The sequence below is a fragment of the Ananas comosus genome, linkage group 14, assembly GCF_001540865.1.
Source record: "Ananas comosus cultivar F153 linkage group 14, ASM154086v1, whole genome shotgun sequence".
Lineage (NCBI taxonomy): Eukaryota > Viridiplantae > Streptophyta > Magnoliopsida > Poales > Bromeliaceae > Ananas > Ananas comosus.
The window spans coordinates 9,877,282-9,889,292 of record NC_033634.1 but is presented as its reverse complement, the minus strand read 5'-3'; the positions used below and the strand labels follow the sequence as shown (position 1 = coordinate 9,889,292).

Here is a 12,011-nt window from a genome sequence, read left to right as displayed (position 1 = left end):
AATATCAAATCGTCAACTAATTGCTGAATAAAGAAAAGTGCATTCACATCTTTTTTCAGATTCTCTCCGATTGTTTCTTTACATCATTTTTCTACAAAATTTCATAAATTTTAGAATCGCAATAACGCCCGCATTTTTACGCACCAAAAATCATAGTTGTCTCCTTTAAATATAGGGATTTCTTGTGTAACTCCATTGACCCTGTTAAATGCTATCGATACCTTCTCCTCTCAAAAACTTGTCTCTGATACTACAATTGTTACGACGGTGGGCCTCCACCAAATACGTTCTATATACTTGTTATGATATATAGAGATCTCCATAAAAAATAAAATAGAAAAAAACGAGAGGAAGAAGAAAAATAAAAATCTGGTGCGTTACGGTGGAAGCAAAACAAAGCCAATTTTATTGAAGAAAAGTTATGAGCACACTCCAATGCAAATACTTCATGACGTATGGCGCCGGCTTACTCTAGTAAAATAGACGACTTGCGGCCACAACTTTTAATTACTCATCAGCTTCATCAACCAAATAATCTAGGCCTATCTATTTATAACTAATTATATAAAATCCTACTCTAATAAGACTTCATCTTAATCACAATTTAAATAACCAAATTTAATAATAGATAAGATCAAATAATATAATCCTAATCTAATTATTCACTGGCACTATCTCTAACAGAGTAATCATATCCTTATGGTGGAACATCATATCCCACCGATAGAAACCTTATTTAATAGCCAACCTATGGTCGACCACAAGATCGATCAGTTTTGGTTGACTATCCTATGACCAATGGTCGACTGTCCTACATGTATAAAGTATAATAGTACTAAACCTTTTAATCTAGCTATATTATTTTGGACAGTGGTTAGATCTAAGAGATTGAAAGGGCTAAATATGTTAGAACTAGAGTAGTTCTAGAATCGACGACCACTTTGGGAAGCGAGGCGACACGGGGCGGGCCCCCGAGCGCGATAGAGACTAAATTTAATAAATTGAAGGCCGAAAAGAGATGTCGGCCGCCTGTATAAAACCTGCCTCTAGTTGGGGCCATCAGCTCAGCCATGCAGATTGGGGCTGGCAACATACACAGTAGGGGTGAAGAGAGAATGTGACAAGCATTGCATACCAACCAGAAAATACCTGACATGAACAAGCCACCTATATTATAACACATAATCACTTCTAATAATTTCTTAATTAGCCAGCTATATTTATTAATTACTACCACATAATAATAATAATAATAATAATAATGATGCAAGGTTTTGATCAAATTTTAGTATCAATTTGTGATAGATCTGAATCCAAATCACGATCAATAAAATAAAAATAAGTGGTACAAAACTGATCCTGAAATAATGTCATCATGTTTTAATCACTGATCATTGATGTATAAAAGAATTCAAGAATCATTAAAATAGCAAATATCGACTGCTTCAACTGCCTCTAATTAAAGAAATAAAATAGAAAAAAATTATCATAATTTTAAAATATTTTAAAAAAATCTAGCCCATTAACATATGTAGCATTCAAACCGGTATTTGTCTAAATCACTATCCAAAATACTTGAAGTTCAAATTACTAGTATTAATTTAATACGCGACTTTTGCTGTGTTCCATGTGTTCACTAGCGAGCTTGTGGCGCAACGATTGAGAGTATAAATGATAAATACATGATTAACTAATAGATTGAGCATTTGAAGAATAATGATTGTTTTATATTTATTTAACATGATACCATGCTAAAAGATTCAGAGTTTGAATCTCATTAGACTTTTATTATTATTAATTGGGTAAACTTCAAATACCACCCATGTGATTTTTCATACTTTCTCACTTAGCACTCTGTGGTTTAAAGTGTATTAATTTAATATTTCATACTTTCTCACTTAGCACTCTGTGGTTTAAAGTGTATTAATTTAATACCATATGATTTTATTTTTCTCTTTTCGTCAGCTCCTCCGTTAATATTCATTAAATTATATACAAAAAACTTCAGATACCCTATCTAGATTTATCGAATATTCACTTTAGTATCTTTTAGTTTTAACTTTGTCACTGATTTAACGAAAAAAATTAGTAGAAGGGCTAATAAATTAAAAAGAGCAATAAAACCATAGGATACTAAATCGATACACTTTAAACCACAGGGTATCAAAGTAAGAAAGTGCGAAACTACGGAAGTGGTATTTAAAAGTTTTCCTTATTAATTTTATTCTTTTAAATTACTATTCACGTCTTGGGCCTATCAAAACTATCTCAAGCCTAGGCCTTTATAGGTGAGAAAAAATGTTAAATATTTAGAAAAAATATTTGAGACTAGAATAGAATTCTCCCACAAAGCAGGGTGTCATATGCAAGATGGACCTTGAAAATTTCTCTATATATGTATGAGGAGGCAAAACAAATGCCCTTGTGCCATACGCTAGTGTTAAGCTCATTTCATGCACTTTGTAACACTTGTTTAATTAATTTCTCTCTCTCTCCAATGAAGTCTAATGAGCTTTTCTATACAAAAATAATGAGGAGAACTCAAGAGAACACCACTGGAATAGTTCTTGTTCTAATATTCTCCTCAGTTGTTCTCACCATTGTGCCTGTATACTTTTTCCCCTTATGGAAAAGAAGCAGCAGCAGTAGTAGTACTACTGCAACTTCATCACCTCTTCCCCTGCCATCTCCTCCGCCTTCCGTGAGGAGCGCGACGATGCGCAGCGGTGCGAAATGCGACATCTTCAGCGGGGAGTGGGTTCCGAACCCGAAGGCGCCGTACTACACGAACGGGACGTGCTGGGCGATCCACGACCACCAGAACTGCATGAAGTTCGGGCGGCCCGACGACGGGTTCATGAAGTGGCGGTGGAGGCCCGACGGGTGCGAGCTGCCGGTCTTCAACCCCGCGCAGTTCCTCGAGCTCGTCGGCGGCAAGTCCCTGGCGTTTCTGGGGGACTCGGTGGGGAGGAACCAAATGCAATCCTTGATGTGCCTCCTCTCTAAGGTAATAATAAGAATTGCATAGACTTTACGTAAGGAAAGAGAGCTAGGCGTCACAAATACTGACACGAGATACAAAACACGACATGACTCGTAATAAGAATTGCATAGACTCTACATAAGGAAAGAGAGCTAGGCGTCACGAACACTGACACAAAATACGAAATACGACACCACTCGAACACCGTAACTCGACAACTTTCAATAAATTAAGATACAGACACGACATAGACACCGCTAATAAAATATAATATTATTAATATAATAATATATTTTTATTATGTATAAAATATTAAATTTGATAAACTATTATTATATTTTTCGTACGAATGAAAGTTTATAAAATTTTCAATTATAATTCATATATTTTAAGAAATTTTTTTTTTCACCGTACATAATTTANTAGCCTTTTACGAAGAGTAAATAAGAAAGTCTGAAACTTTTCAGGAGTATATAAGTAATTGCTTCTTTTTAATTATTTTACCTAGTTTTTTTTTAACTGCAAGACTTAATCAACACAAATAATAAAGTGAACAATGTAAAAGTAATTGAAAGGTCGAGGACTAAAAATTGATGTCATAAGTAGAATATTAATGGTTTTGGAATTGAGTTGGTGTAAAATATAAATCCCGCTTTGAGGTGTACCGATAGTATTGCTCTACACAAATTAAGTACTCCAGTACTAATAAGAATTGATAGTTGAGAATCTAAGGACTCAGTACTCTAGTGTTAATAAAAAGACTTAAGCATATTGAACCACCGGTTTGGATTTAACCAGTTGTTATGTTAGAACATTGGATTGTTATATTGGTATCGTAATTAAACTGATTTGTCATTCGGAGTTATGAAATGAGTTTTATATTGTTTGGTGATCTTAGGTTAGAAAATTTGACACCATGAAGGTGTCGGAGTATTATGATTGGACACTCCCAGAGATTTGAAACTCTATTATAGTAATAAGTACGGTCTTAGTTTCGAAAATTTGACACCATGAACGTGTGGGGTTATTATGATTGGATACATATATAGAGATTTGAGGCTATTATAGTAATAAGTACAGATAACTCTTGTATTGTGCCAACATTGCGATTTCGTTTTCCATACTTTTCGTGCGAACATTTCAATTTTTGGAGATGAGTAGAAGACCTAAATTTATCCTATTATAAATATGATTCACTATTTCCAGTTAATTACTTTTAAAAGTTTGGCTTTTTAATGATCAGAGATTAGTAACTGCAATCTATTGATGTTAGTTGTTTAATACAAAAATAGAGTGATTAAGTTCCAAAATAGGGACATTAATATATGAGCATTGCTACCGGTACACCTTAAAGCGGTGTATATATTTTATACCCACTCCATTCCAAGGCTATTGATATTCTATTTGTCACATCAATTTTTTTTTTATACTAAAAATTTGAATTTTACCAATTTAAGAATAATGGGTGTAAGATCTTCACTTCCTTTTTGAGTATACAAGAAATATTTTCCATATATATATATATANTAATGATCAAAGGGTTTCAAAATTAGTAATTTTAATGGTTGATATGAGGGGTTTTCTCGTTTAACGGTGTAAAGCTATCCAAATCAATTGAATTTTTGTTAGAAAATTCTTTAAACTATTTAGAACAAGATTTATATTCTCGATCATGATTACAAAATTTCTATCATCACTTTTTAGAGGATATTCATTTTCAGCCATTCATTTTTACGCCCACTTGATGGACAAGAAAACAATATCGAAAAAGTATGAAATTTGATTTCTAGATACTTCAAGTAGTATAGATCATTTTCAACGGTGCCGATCGTCAATTTGAAGGCTCCATCATCAAAAACAAATGGGTGGTAACGGAGCCCATTTGCTACCGATAGTATTCCAGCTCAACTCGCTGTATGCGCTATGAATCGGCATTAAATAGGCGTTCAAGGACTGTCCACATCACACACGCGTCCGACACGAACACACCCGCGTCCGACACAGACATACAAGGCTTACAGAAGTGTCTATGATATATAGAAAGAGAGAGATCTATAATTTAACTTATGAGCAATACTATTGGTATATTTCAAAACTGGGTGTATATCGTTACCCCCACTGTATTATAAAATCATTAATATTTTACTTATCATGTCAAATTTTTTTAATTTTTACTAAAGTTTATTTCAATTTTTATCAACCTTAGAATAGTGAGGGTAAGACTTTCCCTCTCTTTTTGAATATGCAATAAACATTTTCCTTAATTTATAGTACTGCTAGCGACCATCACTACACTTTATCAAAATTTTACATCACTTCTTAATCTTTTAATTTTGACAATGTGGTCCTAAATCATTTTTATTTATTTAGATCAGGTCTCAGCGATCGAAAATTTAGTTTACTCTAAATGAAAACTACCACGCCGACACCATTAAATAATGTTATTTGACCGTAAAATGGAGCCTTTTTTATTTGGTATATTCGAAAGAATTTGGAGTGTTAAGAGGATATTTTTTATATTAGCCTTTTACGAAGAGTAAATAAGAAAGTCTGAAACTTTTCAAGAGCATATAAGTAATTGCTTCTTTTTAATTATTTTACCTAGTTTTTTTTTAACTGTAAGACTTAATCAACACAAATAATAAAGTGAACAATGTAAAAGTAATTGAAAAGTCGAGGACTAAAAATTGATGTCATAAGTAGAATATTAATGATTTTGGAATTGAGTTGGTGTAAAATGTAAATTCCGCTTTGAGGTGTACCGATAGCATTGCTCTATACAAATTAAGTACTCTAGTACTAATAAGAATTGATAGTTGAGTATCTAAGGACTCAGTACTCTAGCGTTAATGAAAAGACTTAAGCATACTGAACCACCGGTTTGGATTTAACCAGTTGTTAGTGTTAGAACATTGGATTGTTATATTGGTATCATAATTAAACTGATTTGCCGTTCGGAGGTATGAAATGAGTTTTATATTGTTTGGTGATATTAGGTGTCGGAGTATTATGATTGGACACTCCCAGAGATTTGAAACTCTATTATGGTAATAAGTACGGTCTTAGGTTCGAAAATTTCACACCATGAACGTGTGGGGGTATTATGATTGGATACATATATAGAGATTTGAGGCTATTATAGTAATGAGTACGGATAACTCTTGTATTGTGCCAACATTGCGATTTCGTTTTCTATACTTTTCGTGCGAACATTTCAATTTTTGGAGATGAGTAGAAGACCTAAATTTATCCTATTATAATTATGATTCACTATTTCAAGTTAATTGCTTTTAAAAGTTTGGCTTTTTAATGATCAGAGATTAGTAACTGCAATCTACTGAAGTTAGTTGTTTAATCCAAAAATAGAGTGATTAAGTTGCAAAATAGGGACATTAATTTATGAGCATCGTTACCGGTGCACCTTAAAGCGGCGTATATATTTTACACCTACTTCATTCCAAGGCTATTAATATTCTATGTCACATCAATTTTTTTTTATACTAAAAATTTGAATTTTATCAATTTTAGAATAATGGGTGTAAGATCTTCACTCCCTTTTTGAGTAAACAAGAAATATTTTTCATATATATATATATATAGAGAGAGAGAGAGAGAGAGAGAGAGTCCGGCTACTATACTCTTATGAGTACGATCACCTTCGTACTCATAAGTCGTTTTTGATAATAGAGCTTCCGAATCGACGATCCATACTATTAAATATTTTCTAGTGCATTGAAATTTTTAGAAATCAAATTTTATAATTTTTGGACATCATTTACTTTACGATCAAAAGATATCAAAATTGACAATTTTTAACAGCCGGTATAAAATACTTGCTAGTTTAATAGTGTAAAAGAATCAAAATCAGTTGAATTTTTTATAGAAATTTCTTTTCACTACCTATCTTTTTAGAACGTCGTTTAATTTTCACCGTTCATTTTATACCCGCTTGATGGACTTTATTATGATTTCGAAAAATTACAAAATTTATTATTTACAAGTTTTAAATACTTTAGATCATATTTAACAGAGTGGATCGTCGATTCGGAAGCTCTATTATTGAAAACAACTTATGAGTACGAAGGGCTCTATACTGTAGTAGCCTATTGCTGGTGATTATGTTGTAGACTCTTTAACTACCATGATTTAGGTGAGCATGAGATCTACTCTTGCATTAATTGCATGAGTGAGGTTGGCATTTCGTTCTCCAACAAATTTGTATATTTTGTAATTTTATTAGGAAGAATAATCATTTAGCAGAGCGTCACTGTTACATCCCACCAACCATTAATTCCAAAGCAAATACTTTGGCTTCTTTCCACTAATAGAGATGCATATATATAATTTGGACCACCTAATACCTCTTTATTATCACTTAGTTTGGATAATCCCTTATTCACTTCCACTCTTTATGCATCAACATCAACATAAATCTCTTGTCCACATAATAATTACATGGGAAATAGATAAAGATTAAGGACTCTGTAGTTAAAGAAAACATACATTTATATAGGAATAACTCGAATAATGATTCGTAGGCATTATAGATATTGTGGATCATCATTGTTGTTCTTAGTTATCCTAATTAGTAATGAGTAATATGGGGTTCTAATTAACTGATCTGTTTCTAATAGTGACAGATAAAGTTCATTAAATCTAATCAAATTTAGTCAGTGAATAGTGATAGGATTCAATAAACCTTGCTCTCAATATAAAAATGAATCTTCCAAATGATACAACCAAACAATCAATCAATTAATGCCACGACATCTTAACTCCCACCTTCGTACCGTTTATTAATAATTTGATAGTCTTAATTAGAGTTGAGCTCATGTGCTTTTAAAAGCAAACAAATATTTTTGCTTCTGACTCTTTAGCTATCAGATCGTCTCAAAATTCGCACAGCATAATTAACGATTTATCCCGTTAAATTCTCTTCGCTAGTGCTGTAGGGATTTAGAGGTGATTTGACGGCTTAAAAAATTAGAAACACAGATATTACTGTGCTTTTAAAAGCACAGGATCTCAACTCGACTTAATTATGCTCAGTATATTTTATTTTTTATTTTTACTTTTTATTGTTGTTATTATTATTTACTTTTGGGGTGGAGCTCTTTTCTCCTGAAAATTGATTGCATTAATTTGACAGGTAACATATGTAGTGGATATCTCCACTACATCGGACGACAAGTCGCGGCGGTGGTCATACCCGACCCACAACTTCACCCTAGCCAACTTCTGGTCCCCTTACCTGGTTCGGTCCGTAGAAGCGGACCCGAAGGGCCCGACCCTGACCGGCCTCTTCAGCCTCTACCTGGACGAGCCCGATTCTAACTGGACGGCCCAGATCAAAGATTTCGACTACGTGATCGTGTCCGCGGGCCACTGGTTCTTTCGCCCGACCTTGTATCACGAGAACCATCGGGTTATTGGGTGCCACTATTGTCTCAACCCGAATGTGACCGACTTAACCATGTACCACGGCTACAGAATGGCCTTCAGGACAACGTTTCAAACCTTGCTCAGTTTGGCGGGCTACAAAGGCACGACATTTCTGCGGACGTACGCGCCGTCGCACTACGAGAACGGCGAGTGGGACAAGGGCGGGGACTGCCTGCGCACGCGGCCGGTCGGGAGCAACGAGACGCGGCTCGAGGGGATCAATTTGGAGATGTACATGACGCAATTGGAGGAGTTCAGGAGTGCGGAGAGGGAGGCCCGGGCGAGAGGGCTCAAGTTCCGGTTGATAGATGTCACTGAGGTGATGTTGCGGAGGCCCGACGGGCACCCGAGCCGGTACGGGCACCTCCCGCAGGAGAATGTTACTATGTATAACGATTGCGTGCATTGGTGCCTTCCTGGGCCGATCGATTCGTGGAACGATTTCTTGCTTCAGATGTTAAAGATGGAAGGCGGGAGTCGATCATCTTCTGGGAAGTTCCACGGGAGCGAGAGGAAACTCGAGATCAAATAGACATAATAAAAACTTATTTTTACGAGATTTGTTTTGAAAAGCTGCGCCACAATGCTTTTAAGGCCCTGTTTGGATTCATTTATATTTTATTATAGATATATTTTTGATTTACTAAAAATGTTGCAGTATTTGATATATGAGAAATATGATCAAGCAGCTAGAGTGGGATAATATAGTTCACTTTCTGGTCAAATTTTTTTGAATAAGATAAATTATCTTTAGATGAAATATGTTATCCTATCAAATCATGTATAACGAGAAAGTGAACTATATTGGATGATTGAACATCTCAACGATGATTAATTATCTTAAATATGATTTATAGGTGCATATGAATTTTCTAGGAAACATTTTTTGCTTTTAATTTTATTTTCTTAATGTTAAACTTAGTCTCAAAATTAATAATATTCAACAGTATATATAAGGTGTATTTGAGATAACATTAAAAAATCACAAAGTTTGGTATTAGATAGTTTATGATAGATCTATGTTTATCAGTGTCGGATCGTTGGCGCTAACCATTAATTCCAAAAGTTCGAGCGGTTAGAAATACGCAACCAATTCACTTAAAGTGTATAGATACAGTGCCCAGGGGTCTCGACTGTGACTCGGCCCAACCTGCCTCACGCCACTTCGAACATGACTCGGCCCACCCAGCCTCCCGCACGCTATTTCGAATATGACTTGGCCCAACATGGTCTCCTGCCACAGGGCAAGTTGCTAGCCCATTTAAGCCAACAATTCCCCCTCCAGCATCTGCATACATTTACAGCATGCGAAAATCGAACCCGCATGCGGGAATCAAAACCATGACCTCTGGTTCTGATACCACTTGTCGGATCGTTGGCGCTAACCATTAATCCTAAAAGCTCGAGCTGTTAGAAAAACGCAACCAATTCACTTAAAATATATAGATACAGTGCCCACGGGTCTCGATTGTGACTCGGCCTAGCCAACCTCACGCTACTTCGAACATGACTCGGCTCACCCAGCCTCACGCCATTTCGAACATGATTCGACCTAACATGGCCTTCCGCCACATGGCAAGATGCTGACCCATTTAAGCTAACAATCAGCATTAATAGCCAAGTTTGATATTAATTCTACCATTACAAATAGCTTGGAAGGATCAAAGAAATGTACTTCTAAAGTTCTCTAGTGAATTCTTGATTTGGATGCATCTTTTTATGTCTTGATCTGGTGAATTCTTGATTTGTTTGGAAATAAATATTAATAAAAGTCAATTAGTCTTATATTGTCATTACAATTGCTAGCATTACTTCAATGCCATGATATAATTCACCAAATTTGTGTCTATCATACGAACTTATATTTAATAGTAATCTTAACAGAATCTAACAATCTAGCCGCCTTAATATTTTTTTGACTTAATTTTATATAGGTCCCTGCAAATATAGTGAATTACAAATGCATCCCTACAAAGTTCAACTCTTATATATTGTTCCTATAAAAGTCCTAATATTTTCAAATATGTCCTTCTGGTTTATGACCGTTAAAGCACTATCTATTTTATAAGTAAAATGACTTTTTTCCATCATAAATATGTCCCTCCTAACTATTGACGAAGGGTAAAAAGGTCAATTCATCTCATTAACTAACTACGGTTAAGTATTTAAACTGTGGTTAATTAAAATTTTCTAACGGATTCTAACGGCAGGAATATATTTGAAAATATTAGGACTTTTATAAGGACAACATATGAAAATTGAACTTTGTAGGGATATATTTGCAATTCACTATATTTGTAAGGACTTGTATGCCGTTAACCATATTTTTTTTTTCAAAATTAGTAAAACTGTAAATGATCAAGCAAACATAAATGTAATCTTACCTAAATGTAGGGCAAAACTAGTGTCTTAAACTAGTAACAAAATTGTGTTTCATAATTTAGAAGAGTTATTCATCTGGAGATGATGTTTTAAATGTTCCTTAAGATTGTAATAATTAGGGAATTTGGCTCAGGAGGTGAAGGAGATTTTGGCTTCAGCATGACGGTTAAAGTATTCCTAACGACTCTATCACGATTATACACTTCACTAGCTGAGAAACTACTTGTATACTTACAATCTGTAGCGCTTTATATGAAAAACATACTGACAAACTACTTTATTTCTAGTCAACCCTTAATGAAAAACATACTAACAAACATACTAACACTTCACCAGCTGAGAGCCAAGTTCGAATCCTAGTTGATTCATATTTCTAGCTAAGTTTATTTCTAAATAAAATAAATGAAGCGGATAGCGTGCTACCTATCTCTCAAAAAAAAAAAAAAAAAATCTACTTTATTAAGACTCTAAAAACGTAAAGTGAGATTTGTAGTATGTGCATATTTTCCTAAGTGGGATGAAAAGCTTTTGTATTTGTTTATAACAGGGTTTGAGATATACTGTGCTATATTTAGAAGTATGCTGATTTATCTTTTGGTTCATGCGATATTGAGCTATATTTAGATATGTTGATTTATGCACTTTTTGAGCTAAATCAATAGCTGATGTAATGTTTGGTTTGGAAATTAGGCTAAAATTGCATCAATAGTTCTAAAACTATGAGGCACACTACAACAAATTCATGATTTAGTGGCATTTACACTACAACAAAAAAGGTCTATAACGACACTTCTAAATATCGGTACAAGTCAAAAAAAGTGCTGCTGGCTAAATTATTGACACTTTTAAAAAGTGTTGCTATATGTGGGGTCGCTAGGTATATAGTGGCAGTTAAAAAGTGACGGTATAATCTAAAAAAAGTGCTGCTAATTTACTAACACTAATTTAAGCATTTAGCAACCGCCGGAACTCTAGCTCGTTGGCTGCGGTGGCGGAGGATGAGGAGAGGGAAGGGCTCTTCGTCTAGGATTTCAGTGAATTGAGTGAGGGGAGAAGGGGAGATGGTAATCAATTTTTCTTTTTTTTTTTTTTCTTTTCTGTTTGTAATCGGGCCGAATGGACTGGATGTGGTGGGTTGAGTAGAATAACCTTTTATTTTTTTATTGGATTGGGCTTTATATTTAGGCATTAGTAGATTTTTTTT

The 12,011-nt window shown here is 34.5% G+C and overlaps 1 protein-coding gene across 1 annotated transcript; it reads left to right on the top strand.

The window, feature by feature from the left end:
- On the top strand, positions 2,414-9,137 carry LOC109720664 (protein trichome birefringence-like 19). Its single transcript, XM_020247919.1, has 2 exons — positions 2,414-3,007; positions 8,133-9,137. The coding sequence occupies exons 1-2, from the start codon at positions 2,417-2,419 to the stop codon at positions 8,955-8,957; spliced, it is 1,416 nt and encodes a 471-aa protein (XP_020103508.1). The 5' UTR covers positions 2,414-2,416; the 3' UTR covers positions 8,958-9,137.